At 43.4% G+C, this 19,329-nt stretch overlaps 1 protein-coding gene across 2 annotated transcripts in view; it reads right to left on the bottom strand.

Moving 5' to 3' along the window:
• Positions 1 to 19,329, bottom strand: part of HSF1 (heat shock transcription factor 1) — a 97,758-nt gene that overhangs the window by 47,656 nt on the left and 30,773 nt on the right. For both annotated transcript variants that reach the window (XM_077809635.1, XM_077809636.1), the window contains exon 4: positions 17,242 to 17,366. In XM_077809635.1, the coding sequence (XP_077665761.1) occupies positions 17,242 to 17,366 (125 nt within the window). The remainder of the gene's footprint in view (positions 1 to 17,241; positions 17,367 to 19,329) is intronic.

Genomic DNA, 19,329 nt, shown 5'->3' with positions numbered 1-19,329 from the left:
CGTATACACATACTGATTTAACTCCTTTGTTGCATTGTCACATCTGTTAAATAAAAGCAATTTGGAAACTGAAGGTAAAATGGAAAACAGGCAGATCTCTCCACAGATGCAGCAGTGGGCCAGAATCTCCCCCGTCAGAGCTGGGCAATATAGGCTTACAGGAACATCATTTGAATAGGCTTTGACCAATTGCGAGATATTTGCAAGGGCAGGAGGTAAGAGTTCCATTTGACTGGCAGATTAAAGCTACTCTCCTGCAGTATGAAGGGGAGGCCTGTGGAGACTAGAGGCTCCTGCATTTAATTCTCTACTTGATCCAGGCAGGCTGCTGGCTCATGACAGATAATGCAGGCCGCTTCAGTCCCCATAGGCCCCACACCTCTGCATTATAAGCAAAAGACTGCACTCTGGCCACCCTGACTGCAGACAGCAAAAGCTGGAATAGGATTAATTGACTTGTAGACAGCAATGCCTCACTCCAGAGTTGCCTGCAGGCAGCAGAGGAAGCATCCAATGTGTTTGGTTTAACTCATGAGGGGTTCATGTTTTGTAATAAAGAACTGGCTTTCAGGAGCTGCTGTTCCAGCTTTCCAGCAGGGCCACAGGCAGGCAAGGAGGAATCTGGGTTACTTCCTGAAGCTACTTGCATCTGCTCAAGTACCAAGAGTAAATAAAAGTTATCAAAAGTGTATCCTGGAAACAGAGCCCTCTTTGGTCAGCTTCCTCATTACTGCCTTGGGAAACCCCTACCAAGGAGCTGGGGTGAGGGCCCATCTTTACTATTATTCCCCAAGGGCAAGGTCAACTTAACAGTGCTTGGCTTGTACTTAGCATTACTACACTACCGGCACCCCTAAGTTAGTACTGCGTGGACCTACAGCAACCTGGCTAACAAGTACTGATCATATTCTCTTTGTGCAGCAACATGTGGAAGAGGTTTGCATGAGGCCCAGGTCTGTGCTTTGGGGCAGTGGAATTCCTTGTTGAAAACTGCTCTCTTGATCCTTGCAGCACAAAAGAGGGAGCAGAAGGGGAGAAAAGCAGATACTTCTTGAAAATCGGCCCTACTTTCACTACAGAAGGCTGGATTTCTAATGAAATGGCCCAGAAAGTCCTGATCTCCAGGGTTTTCACTCTGACATTTCTAACATGGCAAAAGCAGCTTCCATTCATGACAGGCACTCTGATACCGTGACAAAAAGTGCTGTACAATGACCCAGACCGATAACCCAGGATTTGTACATTGCATGTCCATGACGCCAGCTGTGTGCCCTACTCATTTGTTTGTCCCATAAGCACCTTCTCCTCTTTCTATGCTCCTCTACACATAGAGCACTCTCCTTCTCCCATTCACCACCCTCTCCTGCTGCAAGTTCCTCATGAAAACACTCACTACTCCCGTGATACCCGCAGTGAGTCAGTAATCTCGCTCATTCCTCTCTTCCCTGGAGATTTCCTTTTATACATAAGCAGGAAGGGAAACACAACAAGGTGTGCACATGCCTTAATTGAATACTGGCACGGTCCCATCACTGTTACCCTCATCCTTCCTCTCCCCACTAGCTGACAGACACTTTTTGGGGCAGAGATCACGTGTGCCTTCTGTGAAGAACCCAATCCATTGACGAACACTGTAAAATAAAAGATTAGGGTGCTTGCACAGGATTTGTTTGCAAATAAAAAAAAGTCCTCCTCCCCCCAGGTCTGCTGCTCAGAAAAACAGAGCAAGTTCCAGTTGGATTTCAACACAATTAAATGGAAATGGGTTCAAAATAGCAGTACAAGGATATGGGGGGGGGGGAGGCTTTTTTTATGGGTATAAACCTATTTTTTACTCCTACCACCAGTTTACAAATGGAGGGGCTTCAGTTTAAGACACCATGCCCATCTCACTGGAAAGAGGTGTTGGTTAACCACTGACCCACTGGTCCTAGACAGACCTTTTTCCCAATCCTCAGGAATGGACACAAGATTACAAGCTCATAAAGTATAGTGTAAAACACGGAAAATATCTAGCCAGAAAGTTCACACAAGATCCTCTTCCAGATTTTATGCCTTTGCTAGATAGACTGGGCTTCATTTTTCCCCATTCCTATTAAGCCGATATTCAGAGCAAAACTGTTTCTCTAAGAACTACTCAGGAGTGGTAGAGAGAAAACAGGGTTACAAAGTTCTACCTTTTACTCTAATTTTAAATTTAGAACTAGGAAAGTTGCTCAGCTACTCAACCCCCAAAAGATTTCAAGCAGCTTAGTGCCAGAAAGTGGAAGGCTTCCATGAACGAGGTTTTCTTAGACTGACTAAAAGCTTGGCTATCACCTAGTTGGCTTCATTATGTCCTGCCTCAGCTTTTCTCTCACCTAACACTGATGGATTCAATCTTTTCAACAAATGTTCTAATGCAAAACTATCCTCTTAGGGCCATGTCAAATAATAATATATATTATGTTGCTTTTGGAAACCTGAAATGATAAAGAAAGTTACGCGGGTCAAAATTATCTGGTATGATTTACTGGCGGTTTTGCATATGGTAAACGAATTCTGGTGAAGAGGAATCATACAGCAAAGGCCAAGTTCTGGTGTCTGAGTAGATTTATTTTTATCAAGAGAAATTTTAACTTTTAAATTCTGTTAGCAACTGGGGCCTTGTAAAAGTGGCAGGCCTTGTAAACAGAGTCTGGTCAGCAGGAAGTGCTCTCAGCGTTCCATGGCAAAGCTTCACGCGCCAAGCCAAAGCAAATGCAGTCCCTGAAGGATGCAGGGGGAAGCCGATAAAAACAGGTGCAGACACCATGGCTAGCCCATTGCTTTCAACAATCTGTTTATAATTAAACTTTTGGATACACTTCAGCTCCCACTGGACAAAAGCAGAGCCAATGAATCACTAGGAAGTGACAACTTCTCTGCCTCACCTTCCTGCTTTGTGTTTTGCATGAGGGTAGTAGCACTTAGTAAAACAAACTGGAGAGAGTGTGTGTGTGGGGTACGGTCTGAGCATGGGCCATGCCTAGGAGAGGGAGACTGGTACTAGTCCTCAGGTATGGCCCTTCCCCTTCCTCCCAGCAAAGGAGCCTGTCAGCAAGAACAATCACAAGATCCAGGGAGGATTTCTCCATTCCTAACTCAAGACTGCTGGGTTTGCTTCTCCACGCTGCTCCTACTAAATCAACAATCAAACTTTGTTTGTCAGGGTTGTAGCATTAATGTGAAACCGTTTCAGTATCTTCTTTTCCAAAACAGCTGCTGACCAGATGCCAATTATACATCACCCTAGTCTACAGAGGGAGCATGCATACAAATGAAAAGGTGTTCCCGTGCATGACTGTGGCCAGGGTAAGAAGTTACAAAATAATTACACCTTCTTTACAGCCACTTTCTTTAGAGGCTTGCTGATAACTCCTACATACGCTCCTGTGTTACAGAATTGTTTGTTGCTTGAGACACTAGCTGGTCTGGAGCCAGGAAGGAACATTATTTTCAGATGAGGAACACTTCAACCCCAGGCTGCGTATGGCACTTTGTAAGAGCCAGCAGCTTTTTAATTTTAGCTGTCAATGTAAAACCAAAACAAGTTCCAGCCTAAAGATCCCAGAAGAAAGATTTTGGCTTGCAAAACCTTCTAAAACTGGAACTAAGGATCCAGGAGAAACAAAAACAGAGGGAGGAGGAATGGAGGCCAATAGAAACTGGAGCAATTCAACACTAGCCACTTTGTCTAATTTTAGTTTATGTATTGGTCACTCATTAGCCTAATTTGAAATACCTCAAGATAACAACCTAGCCACAGGGATAGGGTTAAAACTAGGGCTGTCAATTAATCGCAGTTAACTCACATGATTAACTAAAAAAAATTAATCGCAATTAATCACACTTACACTGTTAAACAATAGAATACCAATTGAAATGTATTAAATATTTTTGGATATTTTTCTATTTTCAAATATATTGATTTCAATCAATCACAACACAGAATACAAAATGTACAGTGCTTACTTCATATTATTTCTGATTACAAGTATTTGCACTGTAAAAATGATAAAAGAAGTTGTATTTTTCAGTTCACCTCATACAAGTACTGTAGTGCAATCTCTTTATTGTGAAAGTGCAACTTAGAAATGTAGATTTCTGTGTTACATAAACTGCACTCAGAAAACAGAACAATGTAAACCTTTAGAGCCTACGAGTCCACTCAGTCCTTCTCCTGGTTCAGCCAATCACTAAGACAAACAAGTTTGTTTACATTTACGGGACATGAAGCTGCCCACTTCTTATTTACAATGTCACCTGAAAGTGAGAACAGGCGTTTGCACGGTACTGTTGTAGTGGCATTGCAAGGTATTTACGTGCCAGATGCGCTAGAGATTCATATGCCCCTACATGCTTCAGCTTCCATTCCAGAGAACTTGCTTCCATACTGATGATGCTTATTAAAAAAAATGCATTAATTAAATTTGTGACTGAACTCCTTGGGGAAGAATTGTATGTTTCCTGCTCTGTTCTACCCGCATTCTGCCATATATTTCATGTCACAGCAATCTCGAATGATGACCCAGCACATTGTTCATTTTAAGAACGCTTTCACTGCTGATTTGACAAAATGCGAAGAAGGGACTGATGTGACATTTCTAAAGATAGCTAGATCACTCAACCCAAGGTTTAAGAATCTGAAGTGCCTTCCAAAATCTGAGAGAGATGAGGTGTGGAACATACTTTAAGAGGTCTTAAGAGAGCAACACTCTGATGTGGAAACTACAGAACTGAATCACCAAAAGAGAAAATCAACCTTCTGCTGGTGGCACCCGACTCAGATAATGAAAATGAATATGCGTCAGTCAGCACTGCTTTGGCTCATTATTGAGCAGAACATGTCATTGGCATGGACTCCTGTCCTCTGGGATGGTAGCTGAAGCATGAAGGGACATATGAATGTTTAGCGCATCTAGCACATAAATATCTTGACACACCAGCTATAACAGTGACATGCAAACACCTGTTGTCACTTTCAGGTGACACTGTAAACAAGAAGCAGGGAACATTATCTCCTTCAAATGTAAACACACTTGTCTGAGCGACTGGCTGAACAAGCACTAGGTGTGAGTGGACATGTAAGCTCTAAAGTTTTAGATTTTGTTTTTTGAGTGAAATTATGTAACAAAAAAATCTACATTTGTAAATTGCACTACATTTGTATTACATTAACTGAAAATTTTTTGTTTTTTACTGTGCAAATATTTGTAATAAATATGAAGTGAGCACTGTACACTTTGTATTCTAGTATGGTAATTGAAATCAATATATTTGAAAATGTAGAAAACATCAAAAACTATTTAAATAAATGGTATTCTATTAACAGTGCAATTAATCACAATTAATTTTTTAAATTACACTATTAATTTTTTTAATCGCTTGACAGCCCGAGTTAAAATATGTGCCCTTCCCCCCCCAGCAGATTCCTAAGATTTTCTAGGCAAAGCTATCAAAGTGAACACAATTTACTATTTTAAGCACAGGTCAGACGATGAAATAACTGGCGAGTACAAATCCATGCAGGGCTGTTAGAGCAAAGGAAACACTGCAACAGGCTGGCGAGAGGAGGTGCAGTAAGGAACCAGAGGTGAAGAAGGGGAAGTAGAGTGGTGTTCAATGCACTGCACAAACAAGCCGTGTGACTGATTAGGGAAGGCGAGTCAGCCATCAAAGCTTGAACTGGACACAGAACCGAGAGGAGAGGGGGCAATTACACAAAAGTGATAAGCATAGGTTTCAGAATAGCAGCCGCGTTAGTCTGTACCTGCAAAAAGAAAAGGAGGACTTGTGGCACCTTAGAGACTAACAAATTTATTTGAGCATAAGCTTTTGTGAGCTACAGCTCACTTCATCGGATGCATGCAGTGGAAAATACAGTGGGGAGATTTATATACACAGAGAACATGAAAGAATGGGTGTTACCACATGAAGTGAGCTGTAGCTCACAAAAGCTTATGCTCAGATAAATTTGTTAGTCTCTAAGGTGCCACAAGTTCTCCTTTTTCAAGTGATAAGCATGTGGCTGTAGATAATCACAGAAGTCGAGGGGCTCCAATAACTCTGAGTTAACAGGTTGGTCTTTGCTCGGAAATATTAATTGTTCAAATCCATGGACTGTTTTTGTTGGTCTGTGTAATCACCAAGACAACAAACTACTAGTGCGATGTCACATATAGGACCCCCACACCTCAGCATGGCAGTTTTGAACAGTTCTTTCTAACTACATTTCTTGAGAGGTCATGGATTTTAGTCCTCGATGAGGATAAATCTGACACTTTAAAGTGAACCATCTGAGTTAGAGCACAAAAAAGCAACTACAGTTTTAGGCTATGTCTACATTGCACTTCTGTTGGCCGGGGTGTGCCCTCCTGACAGACAAAAGTTTTACAGACAGAAAATGCCACTATGGACAGTGCTTTGCTGGCGGGAGACTCTCTCCTGCTGACAAAGCTACCACCACTCGTTGGGGATGGTTTTATTTTGCCAGCAGGAGAGCTCTCTCCTGCCAGCAAAGAGTGGGTATATGGGAGACCTTAAAGTGGCACAGCTATAGCGGCTCACCTGTGCTGATGTAAGATACGCATGCACGGTTCTCTGCTGCTGCCGGATTATGTTCTTCCGGTTCCAAATGAGGCATGTGGTTGACTGGTCAGTTTGTAAATTGTGTTCGTGATGCTCTTGCAACCTTAACTCTGAAATATCACTGCAGCCAGCTAGAGTATGAAAGCATCTGAAAAGGTTGCTGCTGCCAGAGTGCCAGAATAAAGATGACTCCTTTAGCAAGAGGCCAAGGGAGTGTTTATGCTTTCTGGGAACGTAATGAGCCGCTCGGTCTGTGCAATGTAACTTAAGGAGAAAAATCCTGAAGTGATGCGGCCTTGAACTCTACCGAGCAGGCAAGGAGCTGACTGAGCAGCGGACCCTTTCTTAGTGGATGCTGCCATTCCAGGCAGTGTCACCCAAGGCATTTCTGATTCCCCAGAGCCCCAGAAAGGAAAGGGAAGAAAAAGATAGGAACCCCCCTCTTCCTGAGGGGGAGGGGTCAGTACATTTGCTTGTCTGACACTAAGAGTACACGAGCTGAGCTCAGAGAACTGGAGCAGGTGGGAGTCTGTTGTACTCCAGGGAAGTCATGTCCTAGCCTGCAAACTCTCTCCGCCGCTGTGGAGCACTATCCATTCCTGCTGAATGAGCTGCTGACAAGGATGGATAAATATTTTCATACACCAAAGTTCAGTGTGTCGTCTACTTTCTATCATGGATGCCAATGCTAAAGACTAGCAGCAAACTATCCAGTCATGAGCTGGTGAACTTGTGCTTAATTGCATTCCACAGTTTTTCAGGCAGACTGTATGAGCTAAACAAGTCAACATGCAAAGACTTGAGGAAGTCTGTTCACAGTGGTGCAATAAAGAGATAGTTACAATGAGCATTATATTGGATTTGCCCGAGATGATGTCCAAGTCAAACCCAATAAAACCGCCAGTCTTCTCTTTGCTGGCTCCAAGCCACATGCACTTTCAATAGGCTACAGAGATCTTACTCTCAACAGGAGACAAGCTGTGACCATAAACTCTCTTTAATGTCGACAAAAGGGTCTGATATAAATTGCATCTGGTGTTTTTAAGATGAGTGAAAAAACTCAAACCAAACATTTAGATACAAAAAGAAAGAAGAATATAGTGTACTAGGCTCTGAGAACATGGCTTCAAGCTTGTGGTCCAACAGAGGCTACTTACCACACTTCAGCAAAAGGTGCTTTACAACAAATACAAACGCATTCGGTTTCACATAAATTCCTAGAAATGACCATGCTCTGCTCCACCAGCACGCATTGGGCAGACTGAACTCTACCTGCATCAGAAATATCTGAGTAACACGGACCTGAGCGTTTTGTTGAGAGAGATGTGGTTGAATAGTGCAAGACTCACCACTTCTCTCCAGATCTGTACAAGGAGGATAAGACTTGCCAATTTCCCAGAGAGTTTGAGGATTTAGATAATGGCTGTTAAACATTTTGGACAGGAAAACATTAGATAACTTAGTATTGTTACAATTCTATACAAATCATTCCAATTTTGCACAAGTGACTCCTAAACTGTTACAGAATAGCTGAAAAGTGCATCGCTGAGCAGCTGATTCAGTCAGATCAGAGGCCAATGTGTAGCAAAATGGGTAAGCAGCATTTGTATACATTCTCATCTCTTGCAATTCCTGCTGGGTGAGGGCATCTTGACCTGCTATGATGATAATGTCCTTACTTCAAAGAGGGAACCAGGGGACTGCACTGCCTGAAATCCAGTCAGAAGCAGGGACAGGTAAGCTTTAAGGGCGGGGGAAAATATTGACAGGATGTCACGTTGAGCATTAGAAATTCAACTTTCATACCAGATATTGTTTTATAGATTCAGAGATTTTAAGGTCAGAAAGGACCATGAACTATTGTGATCATCTAGTCTGATCTGTATATCGCAGACCATCGGACTTCCCTGAATCAACTCCTGTTTCAACCCCAATAGGCGTGGTTGAACTAAAGCATCTCTTAGAAAAACATCTAATCTTGATTTTAAAAGTTTCCAGTGATTGAGAATCCACTACTGACCTTGGTGAATTGCTCTAATGGTTAATTACCCTCACTGTTAAATTTGCACCTTACTTTTAGTCTGTCTAGCTTCAACTTACAGCTACTGGAACTTGTCACGTACACTAAATTGAAGAGCTGTCTATCAAATTTCTTTTCCCTACGTAGGTATTTATGCTGATCAAGTCCTGCCGCACTCTCTCTTTGATAAGCTAACTAGACTGAGCTCCTGGAGTATCTCATTATGAGGCATGTTTTAGAATCTTTTCATCGTGCGTGTGTCTCTTCCCTGAACTCCCCAATTTTTCAATATCCTTCTTGAAGCAGACACCAGAACTGGACACAGTACTCCAAGAATGGTCACACTAGTGCCAAACGGAGAGGTAAAACAACCCTTCTAATTGTGAGCCCCCCGTTTATATACCCATTAGTCCTTCTGGCCAGTGTCGCACTAGAAACTCGTTCAGGGTCATGGATAATTAGCTGAAGTCTTTCAGAATCACTGGTTCCTAGGATCCTGTAAATATGGCCTACATTCTTTGTCTATAGACATATGACCTTGCATTTCGCAGTACCGAAATGCACGTTTTAGAAGAAGTATGTTTCACAAGCCTCTTTGATATGAACTTATCTATTTACAGCAATGGGGACATGGAAGAAGAAAATTTTGCTGAGAAATTCAGGGGCCAAATCGGAACTCTTTACAGGGGAGCTTTGGGGCACTTTTCATGAAACTTCTTCCCACAAAACTGACCAGTCTTCCTTTTGGTCACAATAACCTCTTCTTTACTCTGATTCTTAGCTTCTGGCTATACCTCCTCACGCACCACTGGAGTTCAGGAATATCTCTTTTTTTCTGCAAACTCTCTAAAGTAGTCTATGCTATCAGTACATGAAAAGAGCATAGAAAACCTTACTGCGTTCTACACCCCATATTCTTCATAGAGAGTGTTATATGATTATGGCATAATTATGATGTATTTTATGCAAGATGAGTCATGTGAGATATCATTGGAAAGGTTCTGATTTACTGAATACAATTATCCTATTTGTATGCATGTATCATTTCTGTACCTGAAGTTAGGAATATTGACTATATATCTGTATTACAAATGTGTTTACACCTGGGAAACGCCCACTAGACAAGAGGCTTTTATTCTGAAAAGCTGGGTGTGGAAGGGGCCATTAGAGAAAACAATATGCCTTAGAAGAATCTTATCACAAAATCTATCTTTTGTAGTTAATAAACTTATTTTTGCTTTGTGAATGTGGAAGTCATAATTTGTGGCAGAAAGCTGTTGTATATTCCTCTCTACATTGAGGGAGGGGGCGAATTTCATGAGCTGAAGCCTTCCCATGCAGGGCTGATCACAGCATCTGCATGTAACTGCAGCTGGGTGTGTCCCTGCCTGTCTGGGTGCTGGTGAAAAAGCAGGCTGGAGCCTGGAGAGAGTTTGTCACAGCAATACAGTGTAAAAGGAGCCCAGGCTAGTGGGCTCAGTGGTACCCCAGTTCCAGGTGGCACCACAGGGGGAACCCGTCACACTCATCTTTAGCCAGAATGAGCCAAACTGTTGCAGAGTAAGGCATGGTCTTCTCCCACTCCCATGCACACTAGTTCTTTCAGATTATTTCTGTAGCACCACAATAGGAAGCCATCACTGGTCTAGTAATCTTATCTGCCAAGTGAAGCAGCCTGGGTGACTAAAAGCTTTGCAATAGGAGGCCGGAGATGACTAGCTCATACATAATAATGGGGGAGGCCTATTTAGAGGCATTATCAGCATGTCCCAGAATGCTGAGAATTCCTCTACTGTCCATGCCGTGTCTGCTCATTTATCTTTTCAGCTCTCATTTCTTCAGGTGGCTGGTTTCCTTCACCCCACAAATACATAGTGGTCCCAGTCTCCTGCATATTCTAGCTACATTTTACACTTGCATACAAAGATTAAACCCCATTATTCCTGCACATCAATACAATTCTCTGCTCATCCTCTGGTCCTGCTAAGGCAGGATTCCAACACTTGAATAAAGACCTGACTGTTGTCTGTAACAGCCCCTGTAGTGACTAAAGGGAACAGTAGTAGGAACAACTGAAAGACCTTAAAATGTACATAAGCTCTATATCAAGTTTTAGAAGTGAAACTTGCAATAGACATCTCAGAGAGAGAGGGAGACTGAGAGCAAGGACAGAGTCTGGAGAGATCCCATAGCAGAGGAGATAAGAAGATGTAAAGTGACCACCCGAATGAAAAAGGAGCGATAAGAGTTAGGGTTCAAACCAGGAGAGAGGGCTGGAGAAAACATTAAAACAGAGTGACCAAGAATAGCAAAAGCTACACAGACGCCAGCTAGGATGAGAACCGAGTTGGGTTCAGAGGCCAGATGCAGATCAGCAGCCACAGTACTGAGATTAACATTAAGTATGCTCTGGGAGGGATGTGCAGAAAAGTAAGAGGAGATTATTTTCTTCAGAACCCTGCTAAGGAAAGGGAAGCTGGAGACAGGATGAAAGGGTGGCAATCCAAGTATAATGATGAGTAGGTGCTAAAGGGAGGTAAGAGCAGAGGCATGCAGCTGTATTGATCACAGACAGGGAACCTGCAAGAGGCTGGGAAGATCTAGAATTTGGACAGGGGTAAGGTGGTTGGAAAAGTCATCACAAGAGTCCCTTGTCATGGAGAAGTGGCCTATAGATAGCCTTCATCTGAATAGGTATACGTTCTAACTTGAAGGCCATGGAGCATACTCCTCCACAGGGACCACGGCCTGTCAAAGCATTTGTACCATTTCTCTATTTAACGCTTAAGTGCTTGTCTGAAAAAAAACTTAGTTCTGTGAGAGGCGCCTTGCTAGTTTATTACACAAAGTGCAACATACAATTTTGTATTTCTGGGTCAATAATTCTCTTCCTATTTGCAGGGAGACAATGCTGCTCTGAACCCTAGTGCCAAGAACGTGAACCTGGCAGCATCTTCTCTCCAGAACACTGCTGTATGCACTCCACCTAGTGGCTTACACAGGCACGCAGTTCACAGTCAGTGATGTTCATTCTATTCCCACAGGGTAGTGCAGCAGTCAGAGTACAGCCTACAGAGATCTACAATTCCACTTCAATGTATTTATCTTTACTATACAAGTATGGTCCCAGACATTAAGTCACTGCATTTGATCCAAGAAGTAGCCACAGAGAGATAAGCACTGCATGCTGGGATCTCTAGTCTCTCTGGGCTGTTACTATCTAGTAAAGATAAACTCTGCAGCAAATTACTCGTATGCAAATTAGATGTGCCTTTTGGCTCCCGGGGAAGAGTTACTTGTAGTTACAGTAGCACCTACAAACTCCTCAATCTGACTGGGGCCCAGTTACACTAGACACTGTACAGACAGGTTACCTGTTTGGACAGTACCCGTCATCTGCCAAAGAGATGGCACTGGGGCTGCTGCTTTTCTCATGAAGCAAGATGCCAGTTTCTATTGCTAAGAAAAGGTGTAGGGGGTAATATCTTTTATTGGACCAGCTTCTGTTGGTTAGAGACACCAGCTTTTGAGCTTACACTGGGCTCTTCTTCAGGTTTAAGTTTCTGTTACTGTCACATCAGCAAGTCGTCAGTGGCTGTGTGTATGAATAAATAGGAGTGACAGAAATACATCTTAGAAGCAATGAAGGACAAAGACTGACCAATGGGATCCAGGTTGGCTGCTGTAAGCTCTCAAGCTCTGTATTCCCTACATACAGGGTAAAAAGGAATCAACTGTGCAGCAGGGGTGCTAGAAGGACAGTGCTTTCTACCTGGGCAGAGTGACACAGAGCAGCTGGGTCTAGAGCTGCCAGGAACATAAGCACGGCGATACTGGGTCAGACCAAAGGTTCATCTAGCCCAATATCCTGTCTTCCGACAGTAGCCAATGCCAGGTGCCCCAGAGGGAATTAACAGAATCATCAAGTGATCCATCCCGTCGCTCATTCCCAGCTTATGGCAAACAGAGGCTAGGGACACCATCCCTGCCCATCCTCCAGGAACTTATCCAGTTCTTTTTTGAACCCTGTTATAGTCCTGGCATTCACATCATCCTCTGACAAGGAGTTCCACAGGTTGACTGTGTGAAGAAATACTTCCTTTTGTTTGTTTTAAACCTGCTGCCCATTAATATCACTTGGTGACCCCTAGTTCGTGTGTTATGAGAAAAAGTCAACACCACTTATTTACTTTCTCCACTCCAGTCATGATTGTATAGACCTCTATCATATCTCACCTTAGTCGTCTCTTTTCCAAGCTGAAAAGTCCCAGGCTGCATCAGAGCAAGCAGCAGCCTTAGATCATTTTAGGCAGCTGACTAATTTTCCAGGAAAAGCAGGATAAAAAATTAACTCCCATCCCAGAAACACAGGTATATACTCTAACAGATTTAACACAGGTTCCATTACTGACAAGTCATCAGCTAGAACGTGTATGTTTTAGATGAATGTCAAAGACGTCCTCTCTAACGAACATAAACCTCCCTAGCAGGCTACAAACTTGCTGCAATGTGCTGTATCAAGGTAACTCTTGGTCATCTTAAACTCTTACTGCAGAACAGAGCTTTTCATTCAGAGTGGTGCTGGACGAATCACTTTGCTTGCCTGAAGGCAAAAGGAAACAATTGCTCTGCCACCTACCAGAGCATAGGAAAAGCAGATATACCCCTGCATGATGAGGAGTATTTTACATGACACCTTTGCTTCCTGGAGAGGAAAGGAAGAACTACTTTTCTTCCTCACTGGCAAGGAAGAGCCTGAGGAGAACTGCATTTCATACAGCTGGGGCTGGCCACTCTGACCCAGGGGCAGGCAAAAGATCAAGAGAATCACTAGAACAGGGGTCTCCAAACTTTATGAGATGATGGCCATATTAGATTTTTGAAGGGGCTTTGCGGGCTGAAGCAACTGTGAAAAAATTAAATATATGCAAAATCGTTAAAGAAATAGTATTTTAGGATTAGTGAGAAGTACGGTACTGATAAGTATGGTAATTTCTGACAAAATTGCATTTAGCTGTGGTTTAAAGTTTGTGTTCCCTATTAACAGAATTGATTGTACGTGTTCATCAGACAAGGTTGATCTGTGGTTGGATTTCACATATTTCATCACTGAAAATGTTTTTCCACACACACATAAGTAGTGCCAAACACTGACATTAATCCACGGACAAAGTTTTACACATGAGCATATTGATCACTTGACAGGCATTCAGAGAACTCTACCAGATTTCCTTCCTTATATTTGTCCTTTAACAAGTCATTGGATTGCAGGTCAATCGCTTCCATTTGAAGTTCAGGTGGCAGTTTTTTGAGATTGCAATCAAATGGCTCTGGAAGATCTGTATTTCTCCTGCATTCACATCAAGGTCAGAGAAACGCTCCTAGAACTGTAGCTTCGGATCAGAAATGATTTCTTGTGCAAACCTAGTTGGGAATCGTGATTCAGTTTCTTGGTTGAACTTTTCACAACATGTAAAATGAGCAAAGCAGTCCCTCATCAGCTGGGACTTGAAAAGAACTAGTTTTTGCCTGAATGCTTTCACCTGGGTGTACATGTCACAGATAAGCCCGTTTTCCCCCTGTAGTCTAAGACTGAAGTCATTCATATGCTAGGTCAAGTCTACGAAAAAAGCTAATTTCCAAAGCCATTCACTGTTTGTGAGTAAAGGTAGACGTCTTTTTTTTTATTTAAAACATTTCAATTTCAGTTCTAAGCTAGAAAAATCGTGACAAAACCTTTCCACAGCTAAGCCATGGAACTGAAGTGCGGTAGAGCAAATCATGATATTCTGATTCTATTTCCACCAGAAATGCTTGGAACTGACGATGATTAAGTCCATGTGAGCGAATGAAATTCACGGTTGAAACTACAGGTTCCATAACACATGATAAATCCAAATATTTCCCGCACAATGCTTGCTGATGAAGAATGCAATGAAGACTAGGCTTGGGACAGCCCGCACTTTCACAAGCTTTGTAGATTTGTCCAACCAAACCTTTTTTTGAATCACACGTTTCTACCTTCATCGGTTGTAACGCACTTCAGTTGTTTCCATTGCAGGTTGTATTGAGAAGTGACTTTTCAACGTCTTTGAAAAAAATCTCTTCACCTGTGGTTGTTCCATGCATACTATGCACAGAAGCTAGTTCTTCCGTAACTTCAAAATTACTGTCGACCCCGCGAACAAACAACAGCAGCTGTGAAGTATCGGAATCATCGGTTGACTCGTTAAGTGCAAGGGAAAACCACTCAAACTTCTTAACCTTTTAATTCAGCTGGAAAATTATATTACTGCCAATGTCCTCGATTCTGTGAGCAACTGTGTTCACTGAAAGACTAATTGTCTTAAATAAATCTACTTTTTCTGGGTATATTTCTTTGGCTGCTTGAATCATACATATTTTAACTAGCTCGCCATCAGTAAATGGTTTTCCTCCTTTTGCTAACGGGTGTGCCACTCAGAAGCTGGCTCTTGTTGCAGCTTCGTTCTCAATTTTCTTCTTCTTAAATATAAACTGTTGTGACGATAAGCCACGTTTCATGGATTCTAATTTATCTGAATGTAGCTTTCCTGTAAATTGAGAGTAGTTCGACAAGTGCTTCTTGATATATTGTCTACGAATGTTGTATTCTTTTAGCACTGCCATAGTTTCGTTACATACTAAACATAATGCTGTACTACCTGATTCAACAACGAAACAGGCCACACTCCATTGTTCTTTAAACACGCAACATTCAGAATCAACCTCTCCCCTGTCCTTTTCCCGACATAACTGCCCCAATAGCAATGGACTTAAACACAACGAATATATGTTTGTCACTAGTTTGACACACGCGCTAAGACAAAAACCAAGGGAAACGACTCATCACATGTCCTGTTCCTTCTGCGGCTACTAACCTGTCTACTGTGCTCATCAGCTCTGCGACCCTGGCAGGAACGCAGTGACGTCATGAAGATCTGCCATGGCTACTTGGGGGTTTCCGCTGCTGGCCCCACCCAGCGCCCGCTGCTGGCCTGGGTGAAGGAACCCAGGCTGGCAGCGGGCTGAGATCCCGGCTGGCAGGAGCCTGCGGTGGGAACCCCAGAGCAGGGGTTGGGAGGAGCCCACAGCGGGAACCCCAGAGTGACGGCAGGCTGAGCTGCACAGCCCGCTACTGCTCTGGGATTCCCGCCATGGGCTTCTGCCGCCCAATGTGATATTGGTTGGGGGGCCGGAAAAAATGTAGCCGCGGGCTGGGCCGTAGTTTGGAGAACCCTGACTTAGAACCTGGAGACAAAGCAGGTTCTCTTCCACGCCCATGCATGTGGCCAGCACTGCAGAAGTGACCTGTAAGTACAAGGGGTAGCAATGAAAGCCAGGAGAAGGGAGCGCTCCGAAGGCAGTGTGGAAGATGTGCTCTCCATCGGGCATGCACACGTCCAGGTACCCATTGGGCCGGCCTGCTCTGTTCAGCCAGCGAGCTGAAGGCTAGCGCTGCACTTGACAGCATCCTCCCCAGTTCGTAAGCCACAGCAGGTCAGTCCCTAGGAACACTGGTGGAGGGTTCTCCATAACAAAGGCAAAACCTTGGACATTTGCTATCGCTCATCTTGAGGCAAATCTCCTGTGGGAGATGACTTATTCCACCCAGCCGAGATTTGCAAATCTTCCTAAGGCATCTGGATGTTCATTTCCCACTAAAATTAATGGAAATTGGGTCTCTAAATCCCATAGGTGGCTTTGAAAAAATCTCAAGTCTAACTGGCAGAACATAACTTTAAAATAAATCCGGCCATTGGGCAGGAAAACCAGCCGTTGCTGTATGGATTACAGACGTCAACGTGCATAGGGTACATACTTCTGAATTCTAATCTGACCTGTGTGGGTCAGAAGGCTGGCTTAATCTCAGTAAAGGGGTGATCAACAGTGCTCTGTGATGACCCCCAAAGGTTGACTTACCAAAGAGTGTTAATGGTGACTAGACAAGATCACATGCCCTATGCTCCCAACCAAAGGAAAAGTACTGGGTTGCTGGCAACAAAGTGGAAATTTAAATTGTGCACGTAAAATGGGCTCAAAGACGACAGCAGTATTAGCACAAAGGGGTAAGAATTATTCCGTCACTTGAACACCAAGGTGATGGTCTTGGTGTAAGAACATGGAGAACAGAATGTCCACATTTTGATGGAAGAGAATCAAGAGACAGAACCCAGCCCCATGCAGAGAATCAGACGTCTGGTTGTGACACAATCTAGGAGGTAGACATCACTCTGTTCTTAGCCGTCCCTCCAGCTGACATCTAAGGCCATGCTGGATTCCAGAAGGAAATTAGTACAGCCTTACTCTGTCTAGGATTGCAGCGTTGGTCACTATGATACCAAGGTCTTTATGAGGATTTAGAGGTGTTCAGAAGCCCTCCCAAACCCCAGCTCCTCCTTCCCCTGGGGAGAGAGCCTCTTAAAGCAAAGGTTACACTCCTGAGACCACTGGGATTCTGGCAAATATAAGAAAGCAGAGAGCAATGCAAAGTAGTTAGACTCTGCCCAGAGGTGGTCTTGAACACAATACTTTCAGAGGGAAGTCAGATTGAGCACGTTATTCCACATCTCCTGGCCTGCCCATATACATACTGTTTCATCGCTATCAGTTTGGAATCCATGCTCTCTTGCTTTCCTTTCATCATCTGGACGTCAGTCAGTAACTTGGTTACATTGTCTTGACGAACCTTTATATCCTCATTCTTTATACTGGAGACCTGGAGACAGAAAGGAAGAGGACAGTGAGGTTTCACCCTATAAAATTGTTCTCTAAGCATCAAAGATGGCAATGCAGATTAACTATCCTCTTTCCCCATCCTCACTGGCCTAATTATATAACGAATCAGACAGGTGCAGATCAGCCACCTATTATATAACTTTTCTACAAGGCTATCGTTTACAGACCCTTCCTGAAGGAGCAGAATCCTTTTGGGTCAGAAATGCAAACGCTACAGCTGCACTGGAACCTTGGAAAACAGCTGTCAGCATTGTACTGACTTTCTGATTAATTCTACAGTCTTCCATTGCACCAACAGCTACCTAATTTGAAAGTAACACATTCTAAGGGTGTCTCTTCACTGCAACAGTTAACTCCTGTACTAACAAGCTAGCCCACTGGAGTGAGGGCAGAGTGAAAGTGACCACTCTGTGAAACACTCCAACTACACAGTGAGATTAGATTAGCACCTGAGGAGTAACTCAAGCTACTGCACTTTAGTAACTCAAAGATCATAAGAATATAAGACTGGCCATATTGGGTCAGACCAAAGGTCCATCCAGCCCAGTAATCTGTCTACCGACAGTGGCCAATGCCAGGTGCCCCAGAGGGAGCGAACAGAACAGGTAATGATCAAGTGATCTCTCTCCTGCCATCCATCTCCACCCTCTGACAAACAGAGGCTAGGGACACCATTCCTTACCCATCCTGGCTAATAGCCATTAATGGACTTAACCTCCATGAATTTATCCAGTTCTCTTTTAAACCCTGTTATAGTCCTAGCCTTCACAACCTCCTCAGGCAAGGAGTCCCACAGGTTGACTGTGCGCTGAGTGAACAAGTTCTCTCTTTTAAACATGCTGCCCATTAATTTCACTTGGTGGCCCCTAGTTCTTATATTATGGGAACAAGTAAAGAACTTTTCCCTATTCACTTTATCCGCACCACTCATGATTTTATATACCTCTATCATATCCCCCCTTCGTCTCCTCTTTTCCAAGCTGGAAAGTCCTGGCATATGTAATCTCTCCTCATATAGGACCCGTTCCAACCCCCTCATCATTTTAGTTGCCCTTTTCTGAACCTTTTCTAATGCCAGTATATCTTTTTTGAGACGAGGGGACCACATCTGTGCACAGTATTCAAGATGTGGGCATACCATGGATTTATATAAGGGCAATAAGATATTCTCAGTCTTATTCTCTATCCCTTTCTTAATGATACCTAACATCCTGTTTGCTTTTTTGAGTGCCGCTGCACACTGCATGGACTTCTTCAGAGAACTATCCACGATGACTCCAAGAACTTTCTCCTGATTAGTTGTAGCTAAATTAGCTCCCATCATATTGGATCAGACAGAGCTCAGTCTTCAGTACCAGGAAAGGCCAAGACGAGAGCAAAGACATGGAGACAGGATGTGGAGCCTCTTCCAGTGCTTCCTGAGCAGCAGTCAGAGTCAGCCAGCCTCATCATTCCCATAGCAAGTACTTAAAGGGCTGAAGGGAAGCTTCTGAGGAGCCCGTTTCATTTTCCTGACAAACATCTCATGGGGAACAGCACCCTGGTACGAATCGCAAAGGCTTTAACATGCGAGAGCTCTCTGAACCTGCCAGCAATTACAGGGGTTAATACATTTCACCTATTCCAACAGCAGCTCCCTCCTACCTTTACTAGCTAGCAGGCCCTTTGGGATCTGCACCTCACAATGTGGTATATCCTTCGCTGACCATGCAGCGCTGTGGAGGTACTAAATGCTGCTCGGCGAAAGTGGCACCTAATTATTGCTAAAGTTATTGCAGAGTGCACTGGGACTATCATGCAGCACAGGGTACTGCCGTGTATGGGTGGCCTGGAAGGATTTTTGGAAAAGGATCACTGAAAACCTGGCTGGCTGCATCTTCCACCCACATTGCAGAGCTAATGGAGTAGTCTAATAGTTCATGAGAAACGCTTGGCACCTAAAA

Source organism: Eretmochelys imbricata, chromosome 2, assembly GCF_965152235.1.
Source record: "Eretmochelys imbricata isolate rEreImb1 chromosome 2, rEreImb1.hap1, whole genome shotgun sequence".
Lineage (NCBI taxonomy): Eukaryota > Metazoa > Chordata > Testudines > Cheloniidae > Eretmochelys > Eretmochelys imbricata.
This window is presented reverse-complemented; position numbering and strand designations above follow the sequence as displayed.